Source organism: Arachis hypogaea, chromosome 3, assembly GCF_003086295.3.
Source record: "Arachis hypogaea cultivar Tifrunner chromosome 3, arahy.Tifrunner.gnm2.J5K5, whole genome shotgun sequence".
Taxonomy (NCBI): domain Eukaryota; kingdom Viridiplantae; phylum Streptophyta; class Magnoliopsida; order Fabales; family Fabaceae; genus Arachis; species Arachis hypogaea.
In genome coordinates this window covers 126,822,929-126,839,115 of record NC_092038.1, presented here as the reverse complement: position 1 = coordinate 126,839,115, position 16,187 = coordinate 126,822,929, and the positions used below count along the sequence as shown (strand labels likewise).

Here is a 16,187-nt window from a genome sequence, read left to right as displayed (position 1 = left end):
GCAACTTCCAACATCAACAGTTCAAGAGGGAGAAGACATTTAGGTATTAGGGTTTGATGGTAATAATTTTGAATGGACTGAGAGATTAAAATGAAGTCCCTTTTTCTTTTTTGAAACGAATTGTATTCACCATACAGAATACAACATCGTTCTGTCTATATGGCATGGACAAATTAGTCCATATCCAATTCGAAATTGTTAGTACGATATATAACAGACAACTCACCCACTTAACGATTGTAGACATTTTTTTTTTAGTTTTTAACATTAGATTCGTTGAAAAAATCGCATTGTCCCAAAATTTATAGTAAGGATAGGAATCGATTTGAAGTTTTTTATTTTTCAGATATCACTTTAATTATCCGTGTCGAGATAAAGGTAAGAAATTAAAATAAGTGTCTACTCTTATATTAAAATATCAAAGTAAACTAAATTATACATAGTTTAAGAATCATTTCCTTAATTGTTTGTTAAAATATATAAAAAAAAGTAATTACTCGCTACGTACTAACAATTTAACATATACATAATAATTTAATTTTAATGTACTAACAAAATAAAAAATAAAAAAAATATTTTAATTAATATAATATTATACGATTGATTATTTTCAAACTTTTTTTAAACACTAACCGTCTATAAATATTAAATTCTATATATAATATCATAAAATAAAATTGTTTTAATTAAATTATATATCTAAAAAAGATGCCTTCTCAGTTCTCAGTTTATCACAAGCACACACAATGTCTGTAGTAGCATTATTAAACTAGCTGGCGTTATCCGGCGTTGTGGTTTGTCTCTTGCCTTTCTCAGCTTCGTTTGGAATTTTCCTACCCCGCAATGTTCTTCATCACTTCTTCTGTTGTCCTTTTGTTCTCACATAGCATGGAAAAGTAGATAATGCTATTTTATTTTGCCGAGAATAATACTAACAATATACAATCAAGTTTATTTTAATAAATAAATTTAATTTTGATACATTATCAGTATAAAACATTTTATACCGTCATATAATTATATTCATTTTTTATTATTATTTATAAAATTAATATAAAAAATAATTAATTTTGTTAATATAATATTGTGTAATTAAATACATGTATAAAATTATTTTAGTACATTAATTAAAATTAAATTTATTATTTTTAAATTATAAAATTTAAGTTTTGAAATTGATTACGTATATTAAGTGAATAATTAAAAGCAAATTTATATTTACAGTTAAAAGATAGCTTAAATTCAAAATAAACACATCGGTTACGTTAGTGTCGATTGTAGATTGGAAAACGCGAAGCCGATGCCTATCTAAACCATGGTTTTATACTTGCAATCAAGGACCCCAGCACTAAAATTAGAATAAAATCATCATACTCTAATTAATTTAAATTATTACTAAAAAGACGTCAAAAAGAAGTTACAAACGACAATCATAAAATTAATTAATTAATGCTATCGTAATGATATGATGTGTGATATTTTTCTATGTTTGGACTTATGTGTTCCTTATTATTAAAGTTTCTACAAATCAAATTACCCATGTTAAGCGCTAGCTATAAGTATTATTAGTTTCGCATTTACATCAAAATCCATACCATACATGCAACGGCAGAAAAATACTAACAACTTTGTTTTATAATTAATAGTTTATTGTTGTCAATTAGATCAACGCGCTTGGTACTTTTATTTACATTAATGGCAATAAGATCTAAATCTTCAACAATATTTAGATATTTCTGTTTTTTTAGTAACAATTTCAAAATTTTATCTTTTAATCCATAACTTTTTGAATATAAAATAAAGGTGGATTATACGGTAAATATGTAAATTTACAGATCTTTCTTTTTATGAGATGAAAGAGATATTGAAAAAGGTAAGACCTACACTTTAAATAATAATAAAATAATAAAAAATAACTATAAAAAAATTTATTTTTTCCTTCTATACCACTTTAATCTGTATAGTAGAATGCCCCTAAAATAAAATATAAAATTTGAATTTCTATTTTTATAATTTTTTATGTATATTTTATTTATATTCAGATAAGATATTTTTTGTTGATATTTATATTTTTAAATTAATAAAAGTAAAATACATCAATAAAATGTTGAATTTAAAAAATTACACATTAAAAAACGAAAACATGAACGTCAGCAGTGGGCACAGCCGCACAGGGCATTGGCTCATGAGTCATGACGGGGCAAGCACGCATACATGGGGGCATTGTGGTAATTAACATTGTGCTGCATTTGACTCTTGCATGACTTGATTCTAATTTGGGCACGTGTAATGCGTGCGAGAAAATAGAAGAGTGAATTTGTAATTTTGTATTACTGCATGGCCCCACCCACCACATGCAACTCCAATCACGTAACTCTTCACTACCATATAAATTGGGTGATAACTGATAAGTATGTCTTATATATATTATACGGGTGTCAATAATGTTTAGGGTATAGTATTTTTTATTTTATTAGTAGTGTCTCTCATACACTACTCAACTAAAATCTCCCAAGCACAGTCTTTAAATTAAATTTTTTAAAAACAATCCTACGTAATTAATAAAATTTATTATTTTTAATTAATAGTTAATTAATAAAAATAATTTTATATTAAATTTTAAATTCTAATAATATAACAATAAAATATTAGTTAAAATATCAATCCTCTAATATTTTTCATTCTTAAATTAGCACCTCCTAACACATAAATCTTTAAATACATACAACAATATTCAATCTTGATGGTTCGTATATGGTACAAAAGAAGAATTAGTCAAATGGCAGGAAAAAGTAGGGGGAAAACATACAGAGAAAATAAAAGAAGAATATATTTTACAAATGATTCTTTTAATGAAGCGAAGCAAAAATAATTTTTAATGAAGAAATATAATTAAGTAATAATAAAAATATGACACGTTAAAAAATTTTAGTATTTGATCAAATTTAATTTTACCTATTATACAGGAAATGATTAAACTAAATTTTACTTTCAAAATTTCAATTTTAATATTGGATCAAACTTAATTTTATTTACCAAATGCAAACAAAATTTGACTAAACAATAAAATCATCGCTCTATATAATAATATAGAAAAATACTATTTATATACCAGACATTCTCTTAATATCCTATAAAAATATAATTATTACTAATTAGTTGTATATTTAAATCATTTGTAATTAATAAAACAAAAAAATACATGTTTGGTTATTAAAAAATATTAATATTAAAATAGCATTTATTATAAAGAGTGTAGACATAACAGAATTAATAATAATAATAATAATAGTAGTAGTAGTAGTAGTAGGAGCCACTACAACAAAAACGCCATTTAGCGGCGGTTTTGAACCGACGCGAAACATTTCGCAGCGGTTTTATGAAACGCCGAAAGATAGGGCGCGGCAAAACGGATAGCGGCAGTTTTAGTCAACCGCTGGAATAACCGCCGCTAAACATCTGTCAATTTTGCGGCGGTTTGCAACCGCCGCTAAATAACAAATAAACGAAAACAACATTTATTTTGCGGCGGTTCTAAACCGCCGCCAAATTTTAGTATTTCCGTAGAATCGGATCGGACCGTCCGGTGGTCCAACTTGGAACCTGGAGGAAAGAAAAGCTTTAACAATGTCATGTTACCACCAAGCCAAATGTCTCTTCGATGTATATAGCGCTAATAATTATATATATCATATGAACACATTTAATTGCCACATAGATTTTTGTTGTATACTTTATATATCTGATCATTGTTATTATAGGCACCTTATATATTGGGTAAAATTCACAATTAAATCAAATGGAGGACTAAATTACACAATCCTACCAAATTGAAAAACATTACCAGAATCTCCCAAAAGCATATTCTTATGTAATTCGAATCAGTCTCATTTGAATTAGACAAACAAACACTACTTTGAATTAGTCCTATTCGAATTAGTAGTAATGCTTGTAATTGGAATTTGTCCAATTTGAATTATGCTTGCATATAGTCTTATGGTAGTTCGAACCAGGGTGATTCGAATTATGCACGCTAGGTCGTCCCTAGTAATTCGAATGAGTCTGCTTCGAATTAATTTTGGACCATAGTAGATCGAATTAATTCACGTCTATTTATATATGATCCAAGCATATATAAAGAGTACAATAAAGAGTACATCTAATAATATCCATAATAAATTCAATAAAGAGTATATTCAATCATAAATAAAAAAAATAATTATAAATATTTTTTATAAATTATTAAAAATAAAATATTTTCTAAAAATATTTATTAAGATTTAGAATTTAGTCTTTAATATTTAAAATTAGTAAAATATTTGTCAAAAATATTATATTTTGTTGGTCAGTTAGAATTATTGAATCTATTAACCATAATAATATGTAGATAATTGATTGGTTTTCATATAAAAATATTTTTATTCTATTTAGTATTTAATTTTGATAAAACATTATTTTATTTTAAATTTAGTTATTATGAATTCTTATATCTAAGAATACAAGCTAAGATTGTTATTTAAAAAAAATTTAAATTTTTTATTTTAATAAATGCCCAACAAATCATTAAAATAAAAAAATGATAATTTAAAATTATAATTTTTGTAAAATTATAACGTTTTGAATTTTTAATGACTTGTAGAAAATATTTTTAATTATTATTTTTAATATTTTATAAAAGATATATATAATTATTATTTTTAAAAAATGTTTGATTTTTAATTAGTCCAGAATATGATTTTATTTTCTTCTTTTACATCCATATTTGAAAGCAAATTTAAATGCCAATAAAGTAAATAAAAAAATCTTAAAGGTAAATTTGTTCACATGAGTTAACATATATAGCTTATTTAACTTGTGAAATTTTTATTTATGTAAAACGAATGTAGAAAAAGTGTTACAAGTTTAAGTAACAATGATTTAAACATATATAGTTTAAGATAGTAGTATTTACTTAACTAGATTATACCTAAATGATTATTACTAAAGAAAACATTGCAATATGTGGTAATACGCATTTTGCGGCGGTTTAAAAGTAACCGCCGCAAAATGCCTAACAAGAAGTCACCGGCGGACATATCGCGGCGGTTTTCGAAAAGAAGCCACAAAATACAAACCTGACCGGCAATATAGCGGCGGTTTGAAGAAAACCGCCGCGAAATGTTAACCTTATAGCAATATAGCGGCGGTTTTAGCAAAACCGCCGCTAAATGTCGTCCGGATTGCAGCCCCAACCGTTAACCGCCGCTATATGTGCCGCAATTTGTCTTTTCGCGGCACATTTACAAAACCGCCGCAAAATAACCGTCGCTATCTTAAGGATTTGTTGTAGTGAGCAGCAGTAGCAGCTTGTACATGATTAGCAATCTTGTATTTTATTTTGTGTAAAATTAAAGTTATTGTTTTGTGTGATCAATTATATTTACACTTTCAAATTTATCAAAAACTAGATTGAGATTTTATTATGTAAAGCACCTCTAAAATGTTTGATAACAAGAGAGAAGGGATTATAAAAAAAGACATTTACATTAGAATCATGATTAAAGTCTTAATTCATCTTTTTAATTATTATTCTTTTAATATTTATATTAAAAGAAAACAATTTTAAATATATATTATTTTTAAATTTATTAAAAAATAAAAATTTTAACTAAAATAAAAAAATAATTAAAAACATGTGCTAGAAACTTATTATTATTAAATTTGAGTGAACATAATTTGGACATGTAGACATTATGAACGCCTCCATAACGAAATAATCGGCATTATTTGCGGGAGGGATCATGGAAATCATCATCGATGGTTTTGGTATACCGCTGCATGTATTCTATTCGTATAAGTTATATAAATCAATTATGATTTTCTATTTATATATTTAAAAATTACACTTACAGTTATTTATTTATAAATTAATTTTGATGCATTAAAAGTGTAAAGTGTTTTATATAGACATAGTATAATCACATTCGTTCTTTACTTCTTATGACCATTTATACTATTGATGTAAAAGGTAGCTATTTTTATTAATATGGTCTTACGAATTAGATTTATCTATAAAACTATTTATATTGACGGTGCATCAAAATTAAATTTTTTTATTTATTTTCATAATAAATAATATTTTTAAATTTAAATAATTTTTTAGTTAATTTATATTTATTATATCATACATTTAAGTATTTGTTAAAAAATGAATATTAATATAATAAATATTATAACAATAAAAATATTTAAAAAAAACTATTGTACGAGAAAAATAGAGTAGTTTTGATGAAAAAACGAAAAATACCCTATGATAGTTGCAACAGTAGAGGATGAATCAACCTGCTGTCCTGGTCCTGGACTCTCTTTTAGGCTATGGGATCAACCTGGATTTATTTCCAAAACAAACAAAAGCCCATTATTTTATCACACGCAATCATCACATCCAATGTTTTTTAAGGCTTCATTATTTTGAACTAAAATTTATTTAAAGATGTCACTGTAAGTCAATAATCTTCACAATTAATTTTTTATTTTTCTTTTCCTTCTATCTTCATTATATATGTAATTATGTATTGAGTGAGACAAAACGTATTATTTCATGGTAGAACATGGGATTTGGGAACGATGGTTACGTTACACACATGCATCGAAATCGAAAATGACAAGACAAAATGTATAGCTAGCTAGCTTGTTGGGTAAGTTCTAGAGGTGCATATGGACATTTACATCCATAGTCATCGAAGATGAACTAATAAAATAATATTTATGAAGTTTTCGAAGAATTATATCTACTATGATATATAAAGATATAAACGCTAAGATTGTGTGAGATAGCACACGTTATTTTGTCACAGAAGAGAGGTATATTGAAAACCAATATCGACCACGTCTATGCATGAAACATATCTTTGCAAGGGGAATGCTCCCACACAGTTGCAGAAAATGTCTTTTTATAAAGACACCTACGTGGCGTCATATTATTGGGTGAATTGGTTTATTTTAATTTTTTAATTAACCAAAATAAAACCAATTTCAATATTTAAAATCTGGTCAGACCGACCGGTCTAACCGGTTCAATCAAAAACCAACTTGTAAAAAGATCTGATCCACTTTCCAAACCTACCCCTTCCCCCTAACAGCCGCCCATTTTCCCTAACACCCACCCATTTCCCCAATACGTGAATCATACATATATCACTATCACCTGAAGCACCTTCCAAACTCACCCTACCAAAACCCTAAGTTCTCCCTGCAACTGTTCTGCCGCGGTGCCGCCGCCGTCCGTGCTGTCGGCGCCTTTGCTTCCTCTCTCCTAGTTCAGCGTCCTCCTTCCCCCTGTCCCCGTCCTCTTTGGATTCTCTCAAACTTGGAGCAGCTCGCCGCTGTGTTGCCACTCGCTGTCGTCTCGCCGGGCGCCGTCCATGTCGTTGTCGAAGGTTAGTGGCACTGCCTTCACTTCGATTCTTCTCTTCCTTTTATGCCCTGTTGTTGATTTTTGAATGTGACGTTGTTGATTTTTGAATGTGAAACTGTGACTGGGTTAATGGAAAATCAAATAATTGATTTTGTGTTGTTGCTCTTTTTTTAATTCCTGAAGCTTTTGTTGAAATTTTCTTGCTGCTGTTAAAAATAGAAATCAAATCATTACTAAAATTTTTGTTTAGATTTATTGATTTTAGGTTTAGTGTGATTAGGGATTACTTGTTACTGATTTGTAACGATTGTTGCTGAATGCTAAAAATGAAAAATCAAATCAAGTGTTGTTTGCCTGAATCTCTTGGTCTCAGTTTGTATGTCCATGAAGGGCTTCTTCTCCATGTTTTCTTTTTCGCATTCCAAAATCCTTTGCCTCCTCACCATCGCCATCGCTGCCACCTTGTCCTTTGGTTCTTGGTGTTTCGCCTCTTCCTGCACGAAACTTCTGTATAAGTTAGGGAATGTTCCGCAGTGTGGACTCCAAATTTTAACTTTGTAGGGAGTACAAGGCTGTCCAAAAGATTTTACTCAGGGACCACTTATTCAAAACGCAGTTGAAGCATAAAAAAGTAAATAACTAAACAAAGCATGAAGCAAAGATCATAATAAACCACACTCAAAAGCCTTCAAATATAGGGAAAAAAATAACACAGGAAAAAGAAAATCTATGAATAAACTATAACAACTAAGTCTTGTCCAGTAGATGTCTAGATGAGTCAGTTTTGGCCCGATTTGATAAAACTTTAACTTTTCAAGATTTGTATTAGCTATGTTTGGTAAATCAAAATAAAAGTAACTTTTAATATGCATAAGCTACAAAAAAAAGCATTTGGTAAAATTACTTTACCATTAGTGAGTACTACTACTCGCAATGCAACAGTAGTTATAATCAACATATCACAAATTTTCACCCCTAATTTTTATCAAGGAAAAAAAAAGGGGATAAAATACTTAAAAATGGATTAATAAAAATATACATGTCTAACTCAAACCTATCGAGTTATGTTAAGACGACATAACCTTTTTAAACTCATCTTTAACTCCTTATTCATTCACTAAAGGATGGATGAAGAGTGAATCCACCATCAAAGCAAGTTCCACACTCTATCTTATGATGATGTAGTGATGAGTCAAAGTATGAGTTTTTAAAAATTGTCACCCCAACATTTATCGTAAATAAAATACTACTTAACCTTGAGGATTACGACTTCTATCTTCAATTTTTTCCAGCACAAAGATATAATCCCTTGTTGTCCCTTCCAATCCTCATGGTGTCACCAACATATCTATGAGAAAGATTGAAATAAGAAACAAGAAGAATTTTCATCAATGATAGAATAATGATAGAATAAAAGACAGAGAAAAACAAGCGTGAACTTGGAAAAATCAGACAAATATTCAAATCCGATTAATTAGGCTAGAGAAAAAATGCAGTATCTAATAGCATTACCTGATCAAGAGTAATGGTGGAGCTTTCAAAGTTAATGTCAACCCTATGTGAATTTCAAGTATTATCCAATTAGGTAGTTACTCAGCAGCAATAGTTATAGATTACAGAGAAATAAATTAAGATTGGTCAAACAAGAAGGTAGAGCTTTAACTGTTGTTGAAGCAATCTTGAAAGAAGCCTCAATATTAAGTTGTCCTGAAAACAAACTCAACTCCTTTGCACTGAACTCGACCACGTTAACCGCTTTGCTCTCCATTTTAGAATCAAATGACCAATGCTCAAACTCAGTAGATAAAAGTTACAAAGATGAAATACTGGAAACACAGTTTGCATCTTCTAATGTCAAAGTTATATACAATCTCTCTACTCAAAATTCTGTAGTTTGTACCTTGGCTATGTCAATGGTTTGACAAAAACTCATCCAATGAGATAAAGTCTCTGAGGCCTATCTTGGTTCTCTTTGATCCCAGAATTATGATTGTGCTATAAACAAGCCTCCAGCACCCAGCCACCTTCCATGTAATAGAAATTATTGATAGGGATAGATCATAAATTGCAATCACAATCAGATATCAGATAATTTAGGCAGAGTTAAAGTTACCTTGTCTAGTTCTAGAGTTGGCTCTGGAGTTGATTCTGAGATTCTAGCTGCTGCACCAAACTCTCAATTTCAAATTTCTTGGCAGATGGGAGTCCAAAAATCCCCCTGTTGACTCCTTGAAACATATTTTTTATTGCATTTGATTTCAAACATATCACATACCCTTTCTGCATTGCATTGTTAAACAATGCTAAAAGCTTATAATGAAAAAGAAAAAGAAAAAATAGATTCAATATTGTTGAAATGGGATACCTTCCACTGCCTGGTAAAGCTCCCTTTTCTTCTCAGCAAGTGTGTCATCCTTAACCAAGCCTGAGCCAAAGTTTATTTCCCCAACTTTAACTATGGTGAAGGGTCTAAACCAGAGAGGTCTGTCACCAATTCTCATAGTGTTCATCCTTGAAAGATTCTCAGGCGGAGCCAATATTTGAAGCTTCATTATATCCATGGTTCTAAAAATCACAGGACTCACATGACAAGCGGCCATTGAAGAAGAATTAACTATAAGAGACAGAAAATGAAGCACAGGATATGATCATGACCTGACCCTGCACGCGCCTCTATCTTGTTTTTGTTGATAAAGACTGTGGTTCCTATTATTAGTGCCATCATTTTTGCTCTATCGAAACAGTGAACATGCATTTAGAGCAAGGTTGCGGTTTGTGGATAAGGCTCTTGAGACATGTGGTTCAGAAATCAGAATCATTATATAGCATTATGTGGTCCACGAGATACCTTATCCTTTGGTCTCTCACTTGCCGAACTCATTAATTAGTAATATATATTGAGTTATTAATTATTTGGCTGATGAACTTTAGGTAAAGTTATTATAGGAAGTAATAGATCTAAATTAAATTTAAAAATAGTGCACGGTGTCTCTCTTATTTCATAAAATGTAGTTATCAATGACAGCTTGCTTAATTGGACCACACATTCTGAAACATAATGTAATAACTAATAATATCATCAAGACATTGATATGTATTATAATGTTGATGATCACTTTACGATGATTGTGATACATATAGCATATATTAGGCATGCATTACTATATTTTTTCATGGCCTGTATCCAACTGTATCACGCTTCTTACTTACCCATTTTTTTTATTGTGAATTAGAAATTAAAGTAAGAGAGAAACCTCTTCAATTGCTTGTCTCTTTCTACGTGTACATTATTTGATACAACATAGTAACCCAATCTTCGTGATGTCTCCTCCTAACTCCTAAGTCTTAACTTTTATTTATACCATGCCTTGCTCTTCTACTTGCTCATATATATCTAGCTATAGTTACGAGTTATTACTTATTACTATATCATTAGAGTGCAATGGATGTTGACTCGGAACCACTCAGTTCACAAGACAACGTCGAAGATCCCATGATGACTAGTGTGGAAGAAAATGTTAACTGCACTTGTGATTGTGGTGGCAGCAGTAGTAAGTGTGTGACTGTGACGGCCGATGATATTATAAACCAGACTTTTGAAACATCAGATGCAGCTTATAACTTGTATGTACGTTATGCGAGGTGTCTCGGGTTTGGAGTTCGCAAGGGTGATACAGCACGTGGAAAAGATGGAACACAGCGCAGAAGGAGGTTTTTTTGCAGCAAGGAAGGAAAGAGAGCCGAGAAATACATATCTAGTTTGAGTAGGAAGCGGGAGCATAGAGCGCTGACTCGCACTAGTTGTGAAGCCATGCTTGCGGTGTATCTTGACACTAAAACTTCGACTTGGAGGGTTAAAAAATTAGTTGAGAAGCACAACCACGATCTTGTCCCACAATGCTTGGTACACCTAATTCCAAACCACCGAGGGTTGACTGAGCCACAAAAAGCTCAGGCGAATACCATGCATGATCATGGTCTTCCAACCTCTAAAATAATGGGACTAATGGTAGGCCAAGCCGGTGGTTATGCCAATGTCGGGTTCACAAAGAAGGACCTAGATAATCACTTTCAAAGAGCTCGTCGTGCAATGCTCATTGGTGGGGATTCCAATGCGACGATTAGCTATCTACTTGGGAAAGCAGATGTCGACCCGATGGCCATGACAAGGTACAGTGCTACTGATGAAGGTCGGCTGGCAAATTTATTTTGGGCAGATGGCATTTGTAGGTCCGATTATCAGTGCTTTGGAGATGTGATTGCATTCGATACAACCTACCGGAAGAATAAGTACAGAAGGCCCTTGGTAATCTTCTCAGGTTGTAACCATCATCGCCAAACATGTATATTTGGTTTTGCCTTGGTAGAGGACGAACGGACTGCAACATATACGTGGTTGTTGCAAAACTTTCTAGAAGTCATGCTGAACAAGTCTCCTAGTGTTGTGGTCACAGACGGTGATGAAGCAATGAAGGCAGCAATTCGAGAAATCTTCCCAGATGCAACTCACCGATTATCTGGTTGGCACATTCAGAAGAATGTAACGGCAAACATAAAAAACAAAAATTTTTCCAACGACTTCAGAAGATGTTTGTATGCTCCATGGCATCCGGAAGAATTTGAAGAATATTGGGAGAATATGATAAAAAAATATGGGTTGGAGGAAAATGAATGGGTTCTGAGTGAATATGAGAAGAGGAAAAGTTGGGCAAGCGCTTACTTGAGGGATAAATTCTGTGCTGGATTTAGAACAACATCAAGGTGTGAGGCGATAAACAACTTCATTAAGAGGTTTATTGGCATTCGCCAAAGTCTTCTAGAGTTGGTCCAAAATCTTGAACATGCTCTTAGGGACTATAGAAACAATGAATTAGTTTCTCAATTTAAGACGCTGTATGGGGAGCCCGTTCTAACTACTGGGCTAGAAGCGTTGGAGCTTTCTGCTGCCAATTTTTACACTAGGGAGATTCTTGGAGATGTAAAAAAGGAGATTCAAGGAGTAGTCGCATTAGATGTAATAAATGAGGAAAACATATCAACCACTGTTGTGTTAAAAGTTAAGGAGTGTGACAGGAGACAACATACTTATAACGTACTTTACGATCGCAATACTGAGCATATGGAGTGTGAATGTAGTCGGTGGAGTAGTGAAGGCATTCCTTGCAGGCACATGTTTTGTGCAATGAAAAGGGTAGGTTTACAGAAGTTGCCAGATAGTCTTCTTTTGAGAAGATGGTCGAAGGATGCCAAGAAGTATCTGGATGAAAGTTCTGCTGGAGGCACTATGCAAGACAGAGAAAGAGAATTTTTGATGCGCTATGGCGCATTGTCAGTGGCAGCTACGTGGATGGTATTCTTAGGAGCTCAAGATGGTCCTTCTTTCCATGACACTATGAATGAAGTATATCGTTGGACCCAAACACTAGAACAAAAATCTGACTTGAAAAGACAAACAACAGATTCTACCACGCCAAACTTTGTTGGTGACCCTTCGGTGGTCAAGACAAAAGGAGCACCCAAGGGGAAAAAGGAGAGGGGTAAACGGAGGTGCACTAAATGCAACAGTGCTGGTCATGTAAAGAATAAATGTCCTGTGAGGAATGATGATGACGATTTGGGGGATAAGACTGGTAATGGCGCGCAAGCTAGCTTTGGTACCAAGGAGGTCAGTGAGATACAATATTGCATTAGTTGTTATTTGATTTAAAATAAACTGGTGACCTCTATGTTGTAGTTATACTTGATAGAATTTTTGACTCCATGTATTAATTTTTCATAGAAGCTTCCCAAGGACCCTATGGCTTTTCAAGAGACATTAGCAGTGCCAAATACAGAAGTAAATGTACCTGTGCAGCAAGAGTCTGGGCTAGGTGATTCAGGATTGATTAATGGCCATGAGAATCCCATCCCACCGTATGGAAGTCATCAGTGGCTATTACAGGTATAAATTTAAAGAGATGAATAATTGCATCGAGAGAAACTTAGTGTTTTTATTAAGTCTTAAACTATTTGAAATCACATTATAATTCGCTGAAGTCATTTTTAATTCTCTCAAATTTATTTGTGATGTGGAGAACAGGTTGTACAACAAGGACATTATTCGAAGTTCAATGGGATGCAGTAGCATGTACTTGTATATACTCATGAGAGTATGGTTTAAGATGTTAGTTAAATTCTTGGATTTCAATTAGACTTTGCTTTGAGGTTGATAAATTTTTAATATTTAAATTTTTAGATATTTATCATAACTTGTCATTGTTACACTCGGCTGAAATGTGCAGAAAGTTTCAATAGTTTTTTATTTATATAAGTAAAATCTTATTGATTCTTATTCATGCTAAAATTCAAAAGGGTCTCTTGTACAGTTGCAAAATCTACGACTAGAATAGTCTATGCTATACCACTGCAGGTAAAACTAGTAGTGAAATCAAATTCTGAACCACAAATTAAACCTCTTATGTCAGCTAATAAATTGCAACATTATTTTTTCCTTCAGGTAATGTCTGTCTAATATGTTAACGTTGTTCAAAGAAACTTAATTGTGTTCACCTGTTGATCATCCGGTGTGATGTGTCTACGCGCTAATTGTTAGACTTTTCCCTGTGCAAGAATCTGTGCAATATTTTGATGATTTGGGTGCATGACACATTATTTTGTGCAGTCATCTGTGTGCTTGAAGCAGCACGCTTTTGACCTCCTTGAGCTGCTCCTGTTGCAAGTATTTCCAGAACTAGATGATGTATTCAAGAAAGTGCATGAAGAAAAGCATAGATTTGGGGAATTCATATCACCAAAGTGAATAGTATAATTTTGCATGAGGTCCGGAGACACAATTGTACATGGAGATATAGCAAGCTGCTGTCTGGTGACCGATGACAGGTATAAAGCACTTACACAAGATATAGCAACATAGTTAGTTATTCTCTTCCTTCTATCGGTCACTCAGCTAAATACAATTATCTCTAATTCTCTATAATTATTATTTTTATAATAGGTGACCTGTTTAATTGAAAAATTTTCAAATATACTTTTAGTCATTTTTAACCGTTAATCTTAATTAGGGGTGATCTTAATTAGGGGTTTTTATGGCCCGTACTGAACAGGATTTAGTTAGTTCAAATAATTCTAATACTTTATAAGGCCAATTTTAAAGTTATAATTTTATAAGTTTTATATAACATCATTAAAATGTTACTATTAAAGATTAAAATTTAATAAATATTATATAACATTTATATCAAAATAAATTATTTTAAAATAAAAATAACATTATATAATATAAAAATATAACACTATTATAAAACATAACTTCACCCAACCAATCTGAGTCAATTCGACAAAATCTTTTGGTTCCAGACTCTTGAATGCCCTATATTCAATATTGTAATTAAAAAATTATAAATTCTTTTTAAAAAAAAAGTAAACTACATTTACATGGTAATATTACATACAATAGTTTATTCTTTGGGGCTAAAATCTTAGTTTACTATGTAAACTCCAAAAGGAGCCAAGTTTATATACCATTTACCAAGAACACCCAAAAGCCTAAACTCATTTATCGCTTTCCTTTCTTCTCTAGGTAATACGATTGGATTTCATATATTAACTTGGTTGCTGTGCATTTGGACTTAAGTTTCTAACTTTCTATGCCTAGTGGCCTGAGCTTGTTACAACCAGGTTCTCATTTCTTATATTAAAACCTATGTTGGCTGCTTTAACTAGAGAAAAAACAAGTCAAGCAAAGTAACTAGTGCAGAGGAAAAATATTAGCAGCAAATAAAACTCCGAGACACATAGCTCCACCTGAAATAATTCAATTACACAAATATGCAAAGACATATTACTACAAAATCTAATTATAGATTAGCCACATTCAACATTAGAGAATTTACATTATATGAATCCGCATTGAATCAATCAGTAATCACTTAGACACTTAAGAAAGACTGATCAACACAGTGGAAAAGCGAGGCCTGCGGGAGAAACTACTATGCATGTGTAAGATCAAAGCAGATAAATCAACACAGCTTTACCATACTTCAGAGCAAAAATTTGGATGTAAAAAACTCTCATTAAACAAACAAAAAGTCTTACAGTATTGATATGTTGAAGAATTATAAAGGTCTAAGGAAATCAAAATTGATAAGTAATGTCTCAATGAACTTTGCCTCAATATAAGTAGCAGACAAAAAAAAATTGATATATGGCTAGAAGAGTTACCATTGAAGCAGATGCAGAAGAAACCCTAACCCTAAAATGTGGCTGGAAGAGAAACGGCGAAAATAAAGATTGTTTCTTATATTAATATATGCGAGTTGACGATGACGACAATGAAGTGAATACTGCGAAATACAGGGTCAGTGTAGGTTAGTTTGGCATCAATTTTAGGGTATTATGGTAACTATACACATGGTTCATATTGTCAATGGGCTTTTCTATGGGCTGAGTACAAGAAAATTTCAACAAAAATTTCTTACTTAATTATATATATATATATATATATATATATATATATATATATATATATATTCAGTACCAATCGGCATGTTTGTGTTGGTGCAGTAACGAGCCATGACTCTGCCTGATAGATATATTGAGCATTATATTGAGCATTGATCTCAGTAGGAAACTCGTGGGGTTGAGTAGGAAACTCAAGCAGTGGGGTTGAGTTCAAACCATATCGCAGCTACTTCTTTGACGTTAACCAATGTTTTTTTGTGTGTGTATTTTATTATTTTTTATCTAAAATATCACTTTATATTAGCCAAGTTATACCACATTATTTTGATAT

General features: G+C 31.7%; 1 protein-coding gene, 1 long non-coding RNA gene and 1 pseudogene across 6 annotated transcripts; 1 reads left to right on the top strand and 2 right to left on the bottom strand.

Annotated features, from left to right (window-relative positions):
• The first annotated feature begins 6,811 nt into the window (after positions 1-6,811).
• LOC112791392 (protein FAR1-RELATED SEQUENCE 5) lies at positions 6,812-14,440 on the top strand. Of its 5 annotated transcripts, XR_011880333.1 has the most exons (6): positions 7,090-7,418; positions 10,833-13,061; positions 13,176-13,337; positions 13,476-13,559; positions 13,762-13,805; positions 13,893-14,440. XR_011880333.1 is itself a non-coding variant. In XM_029297183.2 (5 exons), the coding sequence occupies exons 1-4, from the start codon at positions 7,404-7,406 to the stop codon at positions 13,518-13,520; spliced, it is 2,448 nt and encodes an 815-aa protein (XP_029153016.1). In that variant the 5' UTR covers positions 6,812-7,403; the 3' UTR covers positions 13,521-13,559; positions 13,893-14,440. The 5 variants fall into 5 exon arrangements, 4 of the variants coding, with proteins under 4 accessions (XP_029153016.1, XP_025689996.1, XP_025689994.1 ...); XM_029297183.2 differs by lacking the exon at positions 13,762-13,805 and having other exon boundaries at positions 6,812-7,418; positions 13,179-13,337; XM_025834211.3 differs by lacking the exon at positions 13,762-13,805 and having other exon boundaries at positions 14,058-14,440.
• Positions 6,916-10,183, bottom strand: LOC112791393 (fibrillin protein 5 homolog; annotated as a pseudogene).
• A 722-nt stretch (positions 14,441-15,162) lies between the features above and the next one.
• On the bottom strand, positions 15,163-15,725 carry LOC140183875 (uncharacterized). The gene is made up of 2 exons (XR_011880334.1): positions 15,617-15,725; positions 15,163-15,199 (listed from the first exon to the last, which is right to left on the bottom strand). It is a non-coding gene; the product is annotated as an uncharacterized lncRNA (long non-coding RNA).
• Positions 15,726-16,187: the final 462 nt, after the last annotated feature.